We start from the raw sequence: 19,225 nt of genomic DNA on the forward strand, positions 1-19,225 counted from the left end.
TGAAGAGGCAGCAGTACGTTTTCCGTCAGTAGATTCCTTGCGAGTTGGTTCAGGTTGCTGTTCTTCTTGTTCATCTTCCTGGGCATCTTCAGATGCAAACCATGAAGAAAAGAAGCCAGCAGACTTGGAAGATGATTCGATTTCGACTTCGTCGTCTTCATCGTCACCAGACGAGGCCCAGATACTAGACGATTTGGCAGACTTGGCAGGAGAGGCTTTGGCAGGTTCTGACTTTTTGGCAGGTACTTTAGCGGCATCTTCACTAGCAAACCATGACCAACCGGCAGATTTCTTGTTGGTGGCAGGTGGAGTTGGCAGTATAACGTCATCAGCTTCTTCTTCAGCTTGCTCTGAAGCAAACCAAGAGGTACTTTTGGCGTTGGTTTTGGTAGCGGCAGGAGAGTACCAGGCGTTCCTCTTGGAGGCCTCCTTAGAAGCTGTTTGTTCGACTTCGTCATCAGAGTCGTCGGCAAACCACGAAGATTTCTTGACATTGTTGGTGTTGGAAATAGAAAAGAAGGAGGAAGGTGTGTTTTGTCTGCCATAGCTCTTGACAGACGTTGTTGCTGTAGGAGTGGTTTGGTATGATCCAATAGACCTCACCAAAAACAGGATACCTACAACTGTGTTGGTTATCAATTTAGTTACGAATAAAACCAAAGAGAAAACGAAATAGCATGATTTTGTCAATTGCTAAATATAAAAGACGTGTTTGAAGTGGACTAAGGGACTTACCAAAGGCGATGACCACTGTAGCAGATACATCCGTGATTTTGCCAAGTTTCAGGCCAGGAAACGCTGCGTCTACTCCTAGCGCGTCGACAGTAGAAGGATCGGCAGATGAAGAAGACCCACCACGACCTCGTCGAGCACTTTCATTATCTTCACGTCGTTGTGACATCTTGGAAAATGTTCAGTATCAGAGCACTGACAGTTCCTGCAGACGTTTCGATCGCTTGTCTAGCAATTCTAACAAGAAAAATGCGTCAGACTTTGAAGTTGGGCCTGAGAGATTGCTGAGAGTTTTTATCAAGCTTACCTTGTTGGACGAAACGTGTCGAGCAACTGAAAAACTAGCAAAGAGCAACAAGAACACTACTATAGTGGAAAAGGTAAGTAATGTACCCAATCAATGCAGTGTGGAATATGCCAACGCGTACCTTCTTGTACTCTACTTTGGCGAGAAAGTTTGTTTGATAACGAAACGCGTCGCTCGCTCATTTTGAAAATTTAAAATGAGGATTTTTGAGGAGTTGCTGAATCTCTTTGCAGGAACAGTCCTGGATCCCAAACATCCGCCGACCCTCTCTCGTACAGGATCCTCAATCCAACCTCAAAGGTGATCCACATTAGTCTCTAACAATGTTCCGAGACACCAATTGTGTGGACAACGAGATGACGCCAATTGCAACCCCTAGAGAAGGAATCGAATCGTCGAATGATGAATGCAGTGACGATAGTCAAAACACTCAACGATGAAAATTACGAATTTATGAAGAGGTTCCAAAAACAAATCTTGTTCTACATCATTTTCACTTTCTATTCTTCTTTGGGTCCCTTTGATTTGGTGTCTTCCAAGGCCTTCTTTGCAGCGGCTTCTCTGAGACGCTTGGCAGCAAACTTGGCTCGCAATGAGATCAAGAATCCAACCTAAAAGATATATTATGAGAACTATGTTGACGAGGAATAGAAAAAAAGTAGACACATGATCCGCACGCACCATGAAGCCGACAAAGTTGTACCATACAACCCAGTATCTCATGGGAATGAAGTTGACGGCAATCAATTGAGTAGGAGGATTTATCATCCAAGTAACTCGCACTATATGATAGACCACAGTTAGAGTGTTGCTTGCCAATTCAGGGCGTTAAAACTATTCGGTACGTACTCATGGGGTAGAGTCCCGCACGAACGGCACCAATAATTTCCTCAGGTTTGGTTCGACCAGCCAATACAGCCATAGATATCAAATACACAGTGTTTTGGATGGGCGAGATGATCAAGTTGCCGCTCAACATTTGGAGAACAGTCCATGGCAGACCTACGTAGCAGTTCAGGCAAACAGTTAGTGAGCCGAGTTTTCACATGATTTGCACGGAGGAGCCAAGTGTATACCAGTCTTGCCAGCAAAGACCTTTTGCTGAGTGGTGGTCAACTGATGAGCTACTGGACTCGCAACCAAGAATCCTGAGGTGTGGTGTTAGGTTCTGAGCTCTGCGATCGAGAGGACAAACAGTCACAATGAGCTTACCATACAAGTACATTTTGATTGCGCGGTCCATAAAGGACAAGAAAGGAACACCGGTCAAGGCCGAGGACAATATTTCCTTATTGGGGCTAAACGGTTAGCACCCAGCAAGCACATTTCAGATGGGTTGATGTTAATTAATACCTGGGAGGCAAGCACGGAGCCCGAAGTGACACCCTTCGTCAAGACAGGACGAGTGGCCAGTGATGCCAGATATCTATCCAGGAGCTGTTCAGCTCCAGAACTGACAACTTTTGTTGCGTTTACGTCAGACATGCTCGGTTCGGTGGTGTGAGGTTTAAAAGATGAATGGTGGTAGACGGTCGCAAATCTAAAGTCAACACGAATAGTGCTGGCAGTTGGGAATCTATCGGCTCTGCTCTCTACAAAATGGCAAAACCAGTGTTGTTTAAGTTCGTGGGTTGAAACACAAGTGGAAGTTATGATTTTTTAAAATAAGAGTAGAGCAACCATTATGAAACTGCAGCAGAGATAGAACGTGATATGCGCACTCCTAGTTGACCAGTCTGAGTCCTAATACGCTGTCACTCACCTGACTCCTGGCAATGTTCTCTGTTCCTTCGTTTTTTTTTACCATCATTCCGACTGATCCAGAGGTGTTCTTGATACGAATAGTTGCGTTTTACGTGCTTTCGCGAGGTCTAAGTCAACTTGAAGAGTCCCTTTCTAGCAGCAAGCAGCAACTGGGCCACTCGTCGTGTACTTCTCATTTGGCCAAACGATAGGCTCAGAGAGAGCTAGTCAAACACTAGATAGCTTGCAACAATGGCTCCAAACATTAAGGATATCGTAAAGAAACGTAAGCACCTTCTCATTCTAGCCCAATTGTGCTTGTTTTGCAAAAGTCCACAAATATCTGTCAGTGCTGAATTGGGTGGAGCTATGGAACTAAGCATTACGTGGTAATTAGGTATCATGACCGATATGGTGCAAGCTGTAGCTCCTGGTAAATGGAAGATCATGGTCGTCGACCCTCCAGCATTGAAAATTTTGAAGACGGCATGTAAAATGGAAGACATTATTGATGAGAAGGTGACGTGTAAGTTATATTCTCAGTCTAGAGATGAATGAGCCATTTGTAACAGTACGGGATCACGATCATCACATTCAAGGAGAGCAACTTGTAACTGATTCCTCCTCCTCGTCTCAAAACCAGTGGTCGAAGATATCTTTAATCGAAACAGACAACCCTATCCAACGCAAGACGCCATCTACTTTATCAGTCCAAATAATGAAGCCGTAGCTGCATTCATAGATGACTTCAAGACGAGACCGATGTATGCTCGTGCACACATCTTCTGCACAGCAGGTAAACGGCATCTACACTCCATCTACTACACATGTAACGCTCGTTTCATATTGCCAATACTCCCAATTTAGGACTTCCCGATCGTCTCTTTGAAAGCATCAAACGATCCTCAGCTCAGCAATATGTCAAGACCCTGATTGAACTGAATGTAGATTTTCTGGCCGTAGAACCTCAAGTATTTACGTTAGATGCGCCTCAACGCTTCTTTAATCTATTCAACCCACCGTCTCCTGCCCATCTGAACTATGAAATTGAAATGATTGCCAAAAAGGTTTGGGACGGTAACCGTGAATATGTGTCCAGCGTATTCACGCTTTTCTCGCTTTCTAGTTGACGTCGGTTCTGGCAACCGTAGGAGAATACCCATTCATTCGCTTTTATGATCCTGAAGGCAAACGAGAGACACTAGCTGCTAGACTAGGTCTCGCTATACAAAAGGAAATGGACGAACTATGTCGTATAGATAAAGACTTCCCACCACAATCACCTTATCCTCGCGCTATACTTATAATAACAGATCGCACTCTCGATGTCATGGCCCCATTATTGCACGAATTCACCTACCAAGCCATGATTTATGATTTGCTGACTTTGGACGGTAATCAATATACTTACAAGGCTGACGAAGGTGTCCAGAAAGTGACGCTCGATGAATCCGATCCGATATGGACGCAGATAAGGCATAATCACTTTGCTGATTCATCAAACTATATTTTGGATTCTTTCAAGACCTTTTTAGAAGAAAACAAGGCTGCAGCAAGTGCTGTTAGAGACCAGCAAGGTGGCGGGAATAGGTAATGTACGTTGTCCTGTCTCGAGTTCCCTCAGTACTCATTAGTCTTGCATCATTAGGCCGAAAGGTTTGGACTCGTTGAAGGAAATGCAAGATACCATTAGTGCTCTACCACAATTCCAGGAAATGAAGAAAAAGTTTGCCGTGCATATAAATATATGTCAGGAATGTCAGTCAGCATTTGGAGAGGGTAAACTGGCAGATCTTGGGGCCATAGAGCAAGTAAGCGAAAAGTTACATAACAGACGCTATTGGCACATGTATGAATTTATCCATCGTTCGATCTAGGACTTGGCAACTGGAGAATCGGCGGATGGAAGGGCTTTGAGAGATATGATGGTGGCACTAGTACCATTATTAGATAATCCATCTGTCTTGAACGCAGACAAGGTTCGACTATTAGCCTTGTATATTATCGCTCAGGAGGGTATTCAAGATGATGCCCGTCGACGACTCTTAGAGCATGCCCGTCTCTCGCCTGAGGAATCGCAAGCCATCACCAATCTGTTCATGTTGGGAGTGCGTCTGTCGTCTCGCATGCAAAAGACTAGAGAGCAGAAAGGTCGATATACATATTGGGGTCATAAATTAGAAAAGAAGGGCAAGAAGAGGCGAGACGATGATATGCCATATGATCTAAGTCGATATATACCAATCCACAAGTACATCTTGGAAGACCAAGTAGAAAACCGTGTAGATACCGCCATCTTCCCATGGATTAAAGAACCACCACCATCCGATATCGGGCCAGCCAAATCTACATGGGCTCGTGCAGGAGGAGCTGCTCCAATAGGTGTCCCGTCATCGACATCAGGATCAGCATCGTTACGAACAACCAAACCATCATGGGCTCAAAAACGAGGAGGTAGTGACACGGCTTCAATATCGTCGTCAGTGTCTGGATCATCGTCCATATCAAAAGGCCGCGATGATGACTTGAGGAGGAATGGACCACGAGTCATATTATTTATAATGGGTGGCATGACATATTCGGAAATGAGAGCAAGCTATGAAGTTATGAAGGTGTCTCAACGTGAAATTATTATAGGATCTACAGCAATCTTGACTCCATCTGAATTCGTTGATGATATAAAATGGCTGCACAAGGGATCCATACCACCAGATGTAGCAAAGACAACACCACGTAAACCAGCTTATAGTGATAGTCCTCGTAGTAATAATATTGGTGGGCCGAGGGCAGGGCAATCAGAAGTAGGCAGAATTGTTCCTCAGATGGGGCAAGCACAAACAGTTGATCCCAGTTCGTCGCCACGCTCTGAGAGAGCTGCCAAGGCAGTTAAACATACGGGTGGTGGATTTGGAATGTTTAAGCGGTGAGGAACATAATCGTACTCGTTTGCTTTTTGCCAGACTATTTGGATGATAAATGTTTATCGAAACTACGAACAGTGTATGGAATGTATCGTAATTGCCGCGAGAACCATGTATTTGAGATCTTTATAGTTAGAATATGCTGTAGGGAAGTTGTACTAGTACGGCAGTACTGCTAAACATGTGATTTGTTGTGCCAGTTCCATTAACATGTCGGCTTACATGACATTTCTTGCCAGCAAGCATCATGCGCTTTATGGGCTGGGTTTCTGTTCGTCACTTGACGGTAAGTAAATTGACTAATATCTGACTACAAGTCTCCACTTGTTTCAACAGTCCATACAGCAAGAAAACAATCGTTTAAGCCCATCATGGTCTTTTCCAGGTGACAAACTCTGCAATCGATTCCATCCCAATCCACCAAATGAACATGGCTCTGTCACATGCCTTGTTTCTCCTCGTGTTTGGAGCTGACTGCGAATGACAAGGGTACATGGTTGATAAATGTGTTACTTCTTACAATTCCAATATCCATGTTTTTGGACGTTGATGCAATTGAAATCAATGATCTTTCGGGTGCGGAGGGAGGATGAGGTGAGTGGGGTGCGCAGGCTGCTCGAAATGGATGGATGGAATGCGCAAGAGTTCCAAGTTGGGTCTGGAGGTCGAATCAAGTATGGTTGTTGCAAACAACGGCTCTTGCCGTCAGTAGAGTCTTTGAACGGCCTGTCACTCGTCGTCAGTCAGTGACTGGAAAATTTCAAGTCTTTGAAGGTAGCCATCTGCGGTATTTGCTTTGGGCACTGCTTGAGAGTAAATGAGGTGCAGAAACTAGGCAGGTTTGGTCCATACCTATGCATCTGTAAACAAGCATGTTCGTTTGCTGACACGACCTTCCGGTGGTGCCTCGGATTGTCGAAACCGCCGAAAATAAGATTCGGAAAGGGGGCAAGGGTCCAGGCACACGTTCGTTTTGAGGGATTATTATTTGGTCTAGACCTGTGTTTGCAAGATCTTGTGGAAGGCAAAGTCGCGAACGACTACAAAACAAGGTACTTGGAGATGAGCATGCAACACGGAAGGCTACGGGTGCTGCAAGCTGTGAGTGATTGCTCTGGTAGCGTCTACAATCATAGATTTTTGCGATCTATTGAAATCTATCTATGGTGGTTCGGTCGGCTGACATGATAATCAACACTTTTGTAGTGTAATGAATGCAGGAAACGCAAGCGCCGAGTAAGGAGAGATCTCGAGTTCTCGTGTTTTTTGCGTTTCGCCCACGATACATGCTCAATTCTCACATTTTTTGCAAATATCACTAAAACACAGTGTGATGGAAAGAGGCCAATCTGCAAACCATGTAAATCATCAAAGACAGATTGCGAGTGGGCACCACCAACTGCCAGTCGATCTGGAAGCTTTGACGATGATCTCTGGAGTGGTGGTCATGGTGTCGTTGCTCAACGACAATGCGCAGACCTAGTGTTTTTGGACGAACTGAATCCCAAATCGTATGTCTTATGGAGCTTCTCTGATGCTGTGGGGCCTTTCACCTTCCATATATCAACACTCCCCGGATCACTTCCGTTTGCATCTCAAGTTTGCATTCCGCCGCAAAGTAATGTCATTGAACTTGGCTCATCATAAATACGTGCTTTTAACACCAAACACAACCCTAGTTCAATCACAGCCAGTTGACCGTGTTGACGTCGCTGAACTTATCAAGTGTTTTTTCTTGCATCAGTATCAAATCAGTCCAAGAGTGTGTTATTTACACCCACCATCATGGTTGAGACATTTCAAGCCAACGAATGAATTGCTCGTTAATGCAGTTTGTGCGCTAGGTGAGTCAACGTGATGATTGAATGTTTGGGCCAGCAACAAGAAACTGACCCAGTGTTTATATTTGGTAGGGGCCATGGTGTCTTCTCAACCAGCAGTCTTAGAGCTCGGACAGTCTGCGGCTGACAGAGGCGCACCCTTTGTGGCAAAATGTCGAGGTCTCTTGAATGCAGCATTGAAAAATCCCTCTTGCGAAGCGGTTCAAGCACTTGCTCTGCTTTCATACTATTGCTCGCTTGCTGGTTATGGTATGGAATCAGTATTATCAATTGAATCTACTCGTCTTTTCACGAATCATTTTTTCTTAGACAGCCTATGTCTCGAATTTTTTGGACTCTCTGTCAGGTTCAGACTAAGTTCTTTCGACTATTGCGGGGATATTCAACTGACATCGCAAAACCTATAGACTGATGATGTGGTTGCAGATGGACGTGGATCCAGACATTCTTATCCGCCATGGACTGCTAGAACCACAAACGTTTTTGCAAAAGGAAATACGGCGACGAATCTGGTACTCTCTCTTTCCTCCTGAGCGAGCCCTTGCATTAATGACAAACACAGTATCTGTTACGCTTCGTGAAAAGCACGAGATGGACGAAGTATTTCATGTATCATTTCCTTGCTCGGAGGCAATATGGCTGGCTACAAACCCTGTAACTGGCGAAAGGCCGGCAGCAGTGTTTGAGGATCGAGACACTATGGACGTCATGCAGGTATATATGTATCTTGGAAATGTTTGTCAAGCAAGTGGCAAACTCTTGGTTTCGATCAGGCGTGTATCGAGGTTTACAGACTGCATTCGCTCTCAGCGAGGATCACCACTATATACAACACAGTAAAATTCATCATGGTCAAGGCGAAACACTGCACTGTAGCTAAACTTTCTGTCGGTGATAGGATTGCTGGCATGTTCTTGGATGGTTTAATCCAAAGAGTCTCCCTGAATTCCCTGAAGGTAGAGAAATGAAGATCCGGCTTCAGCGTGGTGGAAGCCCGTTTAACACACATCGCACACAGACAATCTGACTCGACGTCTGGTGATCCAAAATCTCGACTTTCAGCCCTTAATGTATGAGCGTCTGTGCCACTTTTACCGAAAGCTGCCATTTTTTATGAAGCTGGAGGGCACCAAATGGTTTACAATGCAAGGTGGTCTTCGGAGTTGGTTTGAAACTCTTCCGCAGCTCATGCCACCGGTTGAAAATCGATGGAATATAATCTTCTGCTTCCTAATTTATTACTCGTGTTTGATTCATATTTCCAAGGTAGTTTTTGCTGGTTTTGTGTCGGACAGATCGAAGACTGACGAAGTTTGGTCAAGTAGCCTGGTGTAATATTGGCCTTGAAAACAATGTTACCAGCCGAAGCCCTGCAAACGCGATGTGTGCAGACTGCCAAGGCTTCTGCACTGCTGATATGTGATCTCATTCAAGACGTGATTGTGCCGCTGAATCCTGAATGGTGAGAAGCCATAGTCACCAATGTCCCGCACTTTGCAATTCAATTTACAATATTGATAATCTTCTCTCATGTTAAAGGGCCTGGATTGGAGCTACTGCTTTGATATCAATCGAATGTGCTGTCAAGGTATGTTAGACTGTAATACTTGTGTAGAGACGTGAAGACTAAGTCGTGCTTTTGTTGGTGTTTTGTAGGCAATGTCCACTCTCTCTGTTCTTCCCGACCATGACTATCTGTTACCAGTGGCAGAGTCCTGCATACAAAGTTTGGACAGAGTACAGCCGCAAACAATAATGTCAAGACTGATGAAGCTAACGTCCACAGAAGCTTTGACAAAAGCTAGAGCCCGACATCGAAGTGTTTCAAGTATCTCGATCGGCCTCTAATCGTTTAATTGTCCATCGTAGGACTAGTAGTTTGCTGAAATACCTATTAAACTGAGTTGTTAGTGCCTCGTTAACTAGTTTACTTGATATATAATAAATAACCTGAATCAACCTAAAATTGTTTACAAAGCGCAAGTTGGCCACAAAAACATATCATTCAAGCAACAATCATTATCCTCACAGGTGCCTTGAACGTAGACAAACGTGGGTAGTATTATTTCACATCTTATTAGGTTATATGCACATTCACTTTAAGGTTGGTGAGAGAGAGCTTGAAACGGTCCAACCTCCATCACTTTACGATGTCGTCCGCAGCATGGTTGTTATACAGCCAGCCACAGGTTCCCTAGCCAACATTTCCACCGATGCATGTACTGCAACGTTCTCCTTCACAGTCACGTCTTGTTGGCCTGAAAACGTTAGCGTAGCTTCATCCATAGCTTTGCTCAGAAGATGTAGCATCGTCATCAGTCCCACCATTCCCTCGCTGTACGTTGTCCACTCCTTGAGTATGTGTATGAATTTCTCCTCACGTTCTCTGTTTTCTGCAGTGGCAGATAGACACCTGCATGCACAAAGATGTGTTTAGCAGGGTTGTTTAATACGTTCATTTTCTCCATCATTGTGATAAAAACCTCAACATGTTGAACCACAACGTCAAAACGATTAAAACGCTTACCGGCAAAGTACGGCAGCCAAACCACCCATATAATGGAAGAATGCCATGTTGATAAACGTCCCATTGAAGAAATCCGGGTATTGTTGTGCTCGTGCTATTATATCGAGCATCAACGGGATTGTTTGCGCTACTACTCTATAAGACTTTACTGATATCGAATTTACATCCTTCTCCAGGTCAATGTTATTCCTCAACCCCACAGTTAGCGATGGAGCATGCAGACCACATCTCAATGCATGGAAGGCAAAGATCATTGTGAGAGAGAACAAACATGGTGGAGCTGATGAGCACAGATTGTATGAATAGTTTGATGGTCCCAGGTTTGCACTTTGGAACCATACGGGAAACGATCTATACCATGCTACAATGTCATTCTGGGGTTTGTATTAAAAGAAGGATTTGTGTCAAAAGTTGGAGAGGGAGGAGTTGAAAAAACAAACAGCGAGACTCTTTGTTTACATCTAGAAGCTTGATTTCCTGCATATAATCATGCTCGAGTTTAGCATTTGGTGTGGTGCTTCTCATCAATCCATTCAGGTATCTCGTCACACGTTTCATTAGCAGAATCAAATCATATATAGATTGTAGAGGTTCAATTGTGAGATCAATTACTGCAAAGGGGATTGCGCGTGAGCTCAATTACAGGGGAAACCAAACATAAATCAAGTGGAAAATACCTGAAGCATTGTCTTGTGGTTCCAAGTTTGCGAGCTCCCACAAATATCTAAATAAAGAAACAGACATGTCTTCAACACACATTGTGATTTGAACGTAGAACACAATGATGCCGTTTTACAGTGGACAGGGACGGTGTATTGATCGAAGCAGTTCATCACTTAATTGCGGTGGTCTTTCCTCAAAGTCAGAAACGAGCTGATCTCCCAAGGCTAAATCCATCCATAAGCGCCGCCTGCGTTCCTAGACGTCACAAGTATCGTTGGAACCCTGACATTTTGATTGAAAACTCAAGGAATACCATACCACCAACAAAAATTCTGTTTTTCGTTCTGGTGCTTCGTCTCCCAGTCCCAAGTACTCTGCGAGCCTAAGAGCCATTGCCAGGAATTGTGTACGCATTGAGGACCTACTGGTTCTCCCACAATAAGTAGAGAGAAGTCTCAAAGCTTGGACGAGGTGTATTGATCTCTCTGAATCCACAATCTTCATTACTGCATGTCGAGATCTTTCAAACCACCGTTCGCCTCGTCTAGGAATTGGTATGGATGATATTGCGACTTCTGGGTGTTGGGAATATGATGCTCCATAGGCAGCAAAAGCATCGATGAGGTATTGGGGGTGTTTGGGTTGACGTGGTATGAATTCACTCCGGTGAAAGACACCTAATCAACGATAGGAGAGCCTGCTAGAACGAGTCCCGGCCTTTCCAGATGCCATCATTGTCTACGTTACCTGGTAATATACCAGAAAATCCGCCCCGGTTATCGAAAAAGGATTGCAATAAATGTTCAGATAGCTCGTCAAGATGTTGATTGTCCATCGGAATCCGATACACAAAAGAAGCGTGATAAGATGCAAGCTGATTCAATGTGGTATCCAGCAATGGATTTGAATCATCAAAGTAGTGAGTATCTACTGGCGGGAGTTAAACCGTTGTGAGTTAGGCGTGACAAGGGGTTTGCGAAGTGTTGCAGGCAGATCGCAAATAGCCACATCTTCTTACATTGAGAATATAACTAAAAGACAGAATGGAACTCTCTATCCCTCCCTCAGTATACGCGGTGCTGCCTGCTTGTGGTTTTTAGACTTCGATCTAATACTGATGCCAAGATACGTTGGCTTATAATCAAAGAGCTTCAGCTTGCCTTCACGTGATAGTAAGTTGTAAGGGTTGAAATATGTCGATTGATTCTCTTTAAGGATTGTTTGTTACCTTGTGCTTGCTGATGAAGAGTCACGTCAGCGGTAGGAGCATGACGGAACGACCACTAATACGTATTCCCCAAGCAATTACTACTTGCAGATACTCGAATACGAGTCTTTACGGTGAATCAAGGGTATTTCTGGTCTGGATCTGGTCGGGGCCGGTCGAGATCTAGCCGGAACTAACCACATAATTCCAAAACAATTAAACCACAACACAACACCAATCGGCCGTGAGAGAGGCACAAGACCAAAGGCGCATTCTTCAACTTCCAGGCCTTGCATCCAACTACGAGATGTCAACTTCTCCCTCTGCAGCCTCCTCCCAACAGTCTGTCAATTGCACTGGTCCCAGTAATACCAAAATCTCAAGAAATAGTAGTGGCTCAAAGCACAGCGAACTGGATTTTCTCGATGATCTCGAATATGCAAAACAGGCCGCACTGAAAATCACGCCTCAAGTTACCCAACGAGCTGCATCGAAAAGCATCGTTACATATCAGGTCTTTGAATCATTGATGGACAAGTCTCCAGGTGCGCAAAGACGATCGAGGACCCTGAATCAATGGATTACTCTAAACATCCTGCTGCAAACTAGATGGTCCTTTTAAATTCCAGGTACATGGCCTCTCTGACCCATGAATTCGCCTTATATGCTAAACAGTCGATCTGTTCTTGTCCCCAGATGTACATGGAGGCCAAAGGAAAAGCAAGCAAGCTCGATTATTTCAAAAAACTAACACGTTTAAAGTAAGATGGTTGCTGTCTCGTCTCTTGTTTCTTCTTGGAATGTAAGGGTTTTCAGCTGCCATGTCCCGTTGACGCTACTCCCAAATTACCCTAGACAACTGCCCGCTCGCACTATAGAACTATTGAAAGATGCCTGGGAGAACTACACTGTGCCAGGAGGTAACTTTTACTCTCGCTGTGAGTGTGCCCTTGCCAATTCCAAGCTGAATTTCTACGCAAATAGGACCTCTCTCTGTAACTTTGCCATATGAGCTCATCCAGAGAGATGGGGAATCTCTCAAGCCTCTCTTCCAAAGTGTAGCTGCTTTTGCAAAATATTTCAAGTCGTTCGAAGAAACTCGGAACGTTTTGCTCAAGGACTTGTATATCAAGTATGGAATGTCGTGGAGATCTGTCAGGCGCTTTTCATCTAAAGAAACTTTGCAAAGTTGATCTTTTGCTCATCATACACACTGATTGGGGGTTTATTAGTGACTTTTTACCATACCTTGACCAAGCGGCAGCTACCCAAAAAGCAGGCGGCAGGCAGGACTCGGCAACCAGGTTTTCGTTTTCTGGCAAGTGTGACTTGAAAACGCGTACTTCTTACGTATCAGTGAGAATACTGACTTTATCGTCACTTAGGTGCGGCAAAATCCATCTGTATATCTGATCCTTCGACCGCGGATAACTTGGTTATAATGACATCGGATGGGTTTCATGAGCTCACTCTATATGTAAATAGGAACGACCATTTGATCCCTCCTTTCACCAAAGCGACATATCGACTTTTATTTCTTCTTTAGAGCCGAGCTGAGGTCATCAACAAACTCAATTGCAGATTCCTACAGACAGAAATGTCGGACGCGAAATGCATCGCACGTCTCAAAAAAGGCGAGAAACGAATAATTATGTTTTGGGATCTGCCAAATCTAACTTTTAATACTAAAGGAATCTTGAAGGCCGTGGAGGTTGCAGAGCCAGGCAAGAACCTCTTTCATGCTTCCTCCTGTAAATCACGAATCTTCCTCAACGTTATCATCTAGTTCTAAATGCTAGAAAGAATGGGCAAGTCTTTTGGAATCGTATGTAATCGATACAAATTCCTTGGTGTTTCCCTTTGCATCTCGTCTAACGCCATTTTCCACGTAATTCTGCCCTCTCTCGTCAGTTCTCTTTATTGCACCTCTGTACGGTTCCTTGGGTTTGTCTTTTATTGCATCTCTTCTTACCATTTCTCAATCTCCCTCAGGTATGATCATCACGGCAAGATCCCCTTCTTTGTCGGAGTTCAAGTAGACGTATCCAATCTTCTTGACGGTGAAGCAGGAATCTTTGAACTGTTACGTGCTGTAGACCTCAGCGAAGCACCCACTTCAAGAGCCCAGCAGAGAAGCCAACAAAGGCGACCTTCGTTCCACATGCCAGGTCAAACTTCCACAACGACAAGTGCAGCCGGCTCTCGAGCCACCTCTTCTGATGACCTAGTACGGTATGTGGCTAGTGTCCTTTTGAGGTTTGAAATCATGTTACATTAATTTCATTCTTTTCTCGCATGAACTTAGGTCGTCGTTTGCTGGTATTTAAAAGTCTACATGTTTAGAATATGGAAGCAACATTCCATCAACCATTGTTCGCCAATTTACAGGATTTCAACGCCGAAACTCCATCACATCAGTGGCTGCCAGCACAACTGGGGTGGACTTCGCCGATGACGAGCCTTCTGGATTCGACGACAATGTCTCACTGCAGCAGAAGGTTGGTGTCTGAGTTTGGAATGAAGAAACGCGTTCAGTCGGAAGCTAAGCTGTATAAAACTTGCCCTTCTAGGGTATCGTTTTAACTTATTCTAGAATGCTGGTACTCGAACCTCCACAAAAGGACAATGATACTGGAAAAGTCCTCTATGCAACCCAACGAATGATCGAGCAATTGGGTCTGGAGGATGATTGTGCGGCAGTCCTCAATCAGCCATTTGATGCACTACTAGATTTGGATCAACGGGAAAGTGAAACTCTGGAAATCCAGTTGAGTGAAATTGCTTAAATACTGTACAAACGGCAAGGCCGCTCATTCAGCCTGACTGACTGTCTCTCTTCCAAATTCACCATTGCGTTAGAGAGGCACTCTCAACCAACGCACCATCATCGACATCATGCACATTCCGAGGTCACCTACCAGCAACCCTTCATATCAGCCCTATGAAGGCTGTATCGGATAAGCCATCATTGTTCGTTGTTGTTGTGATTTTTTCAGAGTCTCGACAGGGTACTGTAACGTCGCCTGTTGAGTAAGAAGCTGTGGACAGTTGAACTGGCCGATTTTGTGTTAAATTGCCAGCGATATCGTTTCAAATATAGAAGTGGTACTTCAGATAATTAGAATCCAGTTTATAGGTTCCAAGGCTTTCTGTATCTCCTTCCTCCAGCGTAAAACAGCGTAAGATGCGGACACTATAACAAAAAAGCCCACACGAAAACCAGGCACTCTCAAATGTACTTTATAATAGGGGTGTTTTCTTATTTTGCGACTGTTTGTGTTGTAAATACAAGAGAGTGCGAAACAACAGCAGCTAGATAACAAAACAACCCTTTTATACCCTCAAACCCCATTACCATCCCTCTTACTCGTGTTCAGCACTCTTGACTCTGCCCTTTGGATTGGTAACCTTAATATTCAATTGCTTTGCGCGTTCCAAGATGGCAATACGTTTCTTTGCAGATACATTGGCCGAGATTTCAGCAGCAAACACCCTGTTTTGCATCAAGAGTAGATTCACGTCTTGCACATTTGATACATTGAATTTCTTGAAACCGTTTGGCATCAAGTGACGGGTCTTTTTGTTTGATCCATAACCGATTTTGGGGAGGGCGATACGACCCTTGAATTTTCGTCTGACTGCGTTATCGATACCTCTTGGTCTACGCCATGAGGGCTAGAGCGTGATGCGGTGTAAGGATTTGGGATGTTTGGAATGGCACAAAAAAGTTGGTTGTTTTAGAAAGTGTAATGTTTGACAATCTGCACTTACGTCTACTCGCATAAACCGATCCGACTGGAAACGGAAGAACTTTGCACGTCGTTTCTTGACGATTTTGGGGTGAGGAAGAGCTGTGACCATCTATAATACGAGCAAAATAGATTGCGTGAGCATTCAGAGTTTCAGTATACGAAGTGTTTTCCATGTCTTCAAGAATGAAAATAATCGTCGTCATTATGTTAGCAGCCTTCTTTCTCTTTATCATATCCCTCTACTTGTCTCCACATGTTTGACATTTCCTGGTTCTAATGAGCTCCTTCCACTATTTACACTTCCAATTGCCAAAAGGAGAGAGTGATGGTGTCGGCAAAGCGAATCAAGTGGGATCTCCTGTAGGGTCTCTCCTCTCTTCCCTCCATGAAATACTAGCTCCCACAAACACTGCTTGTCAGAAGGAAAGGCATCCAATCCATCCATCACAAACACACAAGAAACAACATGAAATCACTGTAGATTCCGACTGCTACGATGGTGACCTATATGAGAAAATCTCCTTCTTACCTTGTTTAGCTTCTTCTCCTATCAGATTCAAAAACTTGTGGTGAAGGAAGGTAATGTTAGGTAATAGCACTGTAAGCATATTTCAGAAACATGAGAATGGCGCACCAAGTTCAAATGCACGATGCAGGATGGAGCGTGGTGTTGAACGCGATATCGATATTCGATATTTCAAGCTAAACAAGTAAGCAATAAGCAATGATAGTTACTGTATCATTTTTACCAAACAACTAGTGTTGACGTTTGTTTATTACTCAAGATGCTACTTGTAAATATGGTGGTTATTTCGTGTTCCATATGATGATAATGTCCTGGAGAGTCCTTTCCTTGTTCGGGCTCTATTCTAATGATGGCGTTACTATATTGTGAGCGTCAGTAAGATCCATAGATCCTTCGGTTGGATGAATGTAAGGGATTCCATTTGTTGATGTAGCACGAATGCTTGCATCGTCGGTAATTGACAGTTTTCGTCCCTCGTGAACTTCTTGTGTGATCTCCAGTGCAGCAGAAAGTCGACGAGTAGTAGAAGAGGACGATTTCCATCTCATCATTCGAGTATCCATATTGAACTTGTTTTCTTCAATGGCCAAAGTCTCTTGATGCTCCTGTGGCTCGTTTTGTGACAGAGCGCTCGAGCCTTTCGGTCTCTCACGAGGCAAACCTTGCTGCCAGTCAGACGACGACGATTGTTGTCCTTCACGAGTCACGGAGGGCTGTTGTATAGTACTGGAGACAGCGAAAGATGATCGAGACGGATATTGGAAGGCTGATTGGTGGGAAGAGAATACATCGTGTGCGAATGCACTGGAATTTGGTCCCAAAATATTGTCAAGCGTAATTATGGGAACCTCATGCTCCTCATAGCTCTCATCTTCGTTGCTGGGGTGTGGTAGCGGCATTGGCAAAGAGTTGTGACTGCTGTTGGCTACGATCCCGATCAAGTTACGACTTGTGCCGTTTCCACGTTCGAGAATCGCATTTTTCTGAGAACTTGACATTAGGACTCCAGAAGTGTTGTGAATGGAATTGGGGAGGGATTTGTTCATCATGGCTGTTATCTTGGTGGCCTTTGTCATCCGAGAGTCTACGTGGATCATGCCTCGGTTAGGAATGGATCCCGTAGCTAATTTCAGCTGTGAGGAACATCTCTGCACGTAGCTCGTGATGGAGTGCAAATATAACAACTTGGCAGCTCTATAATGGTACAGGGTATCTTGTTAATCAATTTTTCACAAGCACTGTATATTTTGACATTCGAAGGAGGTGCTTACCCATATAAAGACATAAACAGCGAACCAACGGCTAAACAACGATATGGGCTGGCAGATAGATACGTTCCGATGGTAATGTAAGCAGCAGCGTAACTCGAGATACTTAGGGCCAATGAGGTCACGGCGATCCATTTACACCAATATCGGGAGACACTAAAAGTTTCTCCCGTTGCCCGAAATACGATGCAAATCGACAGCACGTCTGCAGCCATTACTGGCAGACGTTGCAGAGCACCAGGTAAACCAATCCAAAATAATGTGACAAAGTCATTCGTAGATACTGTGCAGTAGGTGGTAAACGATGTTCCAATAATGGCGATTACGAGCAAACTGGTTTGGACTGTTCTCTTTAGAGTTGGTGAAAACCACGGCACGAAAACAGCTGAAAAAGAAGTAGTCATTCTGTGAGTGGGAGGAACATTTGCAATAAACCAAAGTTACTCACGATAAAACAAAAAGAATCTTTCTAAAGCCGCCATAGCCCACATGCACCACCTGGACGAGGTCAATTGTAAAAGGATCAAAATAAAAAAGGTCACGATTTATCGTCGCCTTACCCAATATTGGCGAATGCAAGTGCCAAAACAATAGCTCCTGAATTCGCAGCATCTCCAACTACTGGGAAAATCCAACATATTGATTGCGCTAAATCAAAACTCGTGGCGACTATGAGGAAGGCAGCGTAGGTGTGGCGAATGGCTCTCCATCTGGCAATAGCGGCCAGTAAAATACATAATGACAGGAAGAGGGTCGTGCACCGAATTGCCAGCTCTGCGACGTCGACATCGAGTGGATGCGGTGGAATCTCTGCACCAATTGGAGTACATGTGGACATGTTCCTGGATGTGTCTTTTGTGTTTGTTTTGCTTTTGACCAATGACGAAGGTTATGAATAAGATTTCAAATTTCAATGATGACTTCCGCGTTGCCGATAAGCTTCCTGACGCCGTAGACTGGCACAAGGGGTCGTATCTAAATCGACCCTGGTTTTGATCCCAATGTTCTTCAGTGTGGGCCTCAGTACTTGCCCTTAAATGAATCCATCGGCTGCTTAACATTTGCCTAGATCAGCGGAAAAGGGGTGCTTGGTTCGTCTGGCATAGATATGCTGGACTTGGTTCTGTGATGAATCCATTTTGAGGATTTTTCAGTAAGGAGGCAGGCGCGCAGGATAACGAGTAAGTAATCGTGAATCATGGACATTCGTGATAGTGGGCACTTTTGGTCTGTGGGTGCCTTTCGTTCTAGCCACCTATGCACCTAAAGGCGAAGCCGCAAATCTGCAAATTTACAAGACCTTGTTGTATCTCATGAGTCAAAACAATATTTGCGACGCTGTAATTCACTTTGAGTCGATCTTGGCCTTGTTCACATCCTGTATACTCTATGAATTCTATACTCTCTATGGTTGAATTATATACAGCACCCTCTTGCAGAATCTACTCATTCATTAGAGAAGCTGATCCAGGCAAAGTCTTACCAGAATCAAATTGCAAAGTCTGATCATCTGCTAATACTGTTCCATCCATCGTAAATGGTCTGCTTTCAACATTGGCCTGGCAAACTTCAGCTGAAGCTGATCCGGCATAAATGCTTGCTTCATCGGTGGCAGCCGGCTTTCTTTCCTCACGGGACAATTGTGGTGGAAATTGCAGTGTTGCAGAGAGGCGGCGGACAGCCGACGGTATACTAGGTGACTGGCACTCTTCGGAGGGTTGGGTTTCTGTACTTTCTT

At 44.2% G+C, this 19,225-nt stretch overlaps 2 protein-coding genes across 2 annotated transcripts; one reads left to right on the forward strand and one right to left on the reverse strand.

Annotated features, from left to right (window-relative positions):
* Window positions 1-3,034: 3,034 nt before the first annotated feature.
* SmJEL517_g02411 (uncharacterized protein) lies at window positions 3,035-5,709 on the forward strand (the record flags this gene model as incomplete). Its single annotated transcript, XM_031168339.1, has 7 exons — window positions 3,035-3,068; window positions 3,180-3,308; window positions 3,426-3,578; window positions 3,650-3,849; window positions 3,909-4,372; window positions 4,431-4,593; window positions 4,660-5,709. The coding sequence occupies 7 exons, from the start codon at window positions 3,035-3,037 to the stop codon at window positions 5,707-5,709; spliced, it is 2,193 nt and encodes a 730-aa protein (XP_031025714.1).
* Window positions 5,710-15,304: 9,595 nt separating this feature from the next.
* SmJEL517_g02412 (uncharacterized protein) lies at window positions 15,305-15,802 on the reverse strand (the record flags this gene model as incomplete). The annotated part of the gene is made up of 2 exons (XM_031168340.1): window positions 15,305-15,616; window positions 15,713-15,802. The coding sequence occupies 2 exons, from the start codon at window positions 15,800-15,802 to the stop codon at window positions 15,305-15,307; spliced, it is 402 nt and encodes a 133-aa protein (XP_031025662.1).
* Between the last annotated feature and the right edge of the window lie 3,423 nt (window positions 15,803-19,225).

Source organism: Synchytrium microbalum, assembly GCF_006535985.1.
Source record: "Synchytrium microbalum strain JEL517 chromosome Unknown SmJEL517_scf0010, whole genome shotgun sequence".
Taxonomy (NCBI): Eukaryota; Fungi; Chytridiomycota; class Chytridiomycetes; order Synchytriales; family Synchytriaceae; genus Synchytrium; species Synchytrium microbalum.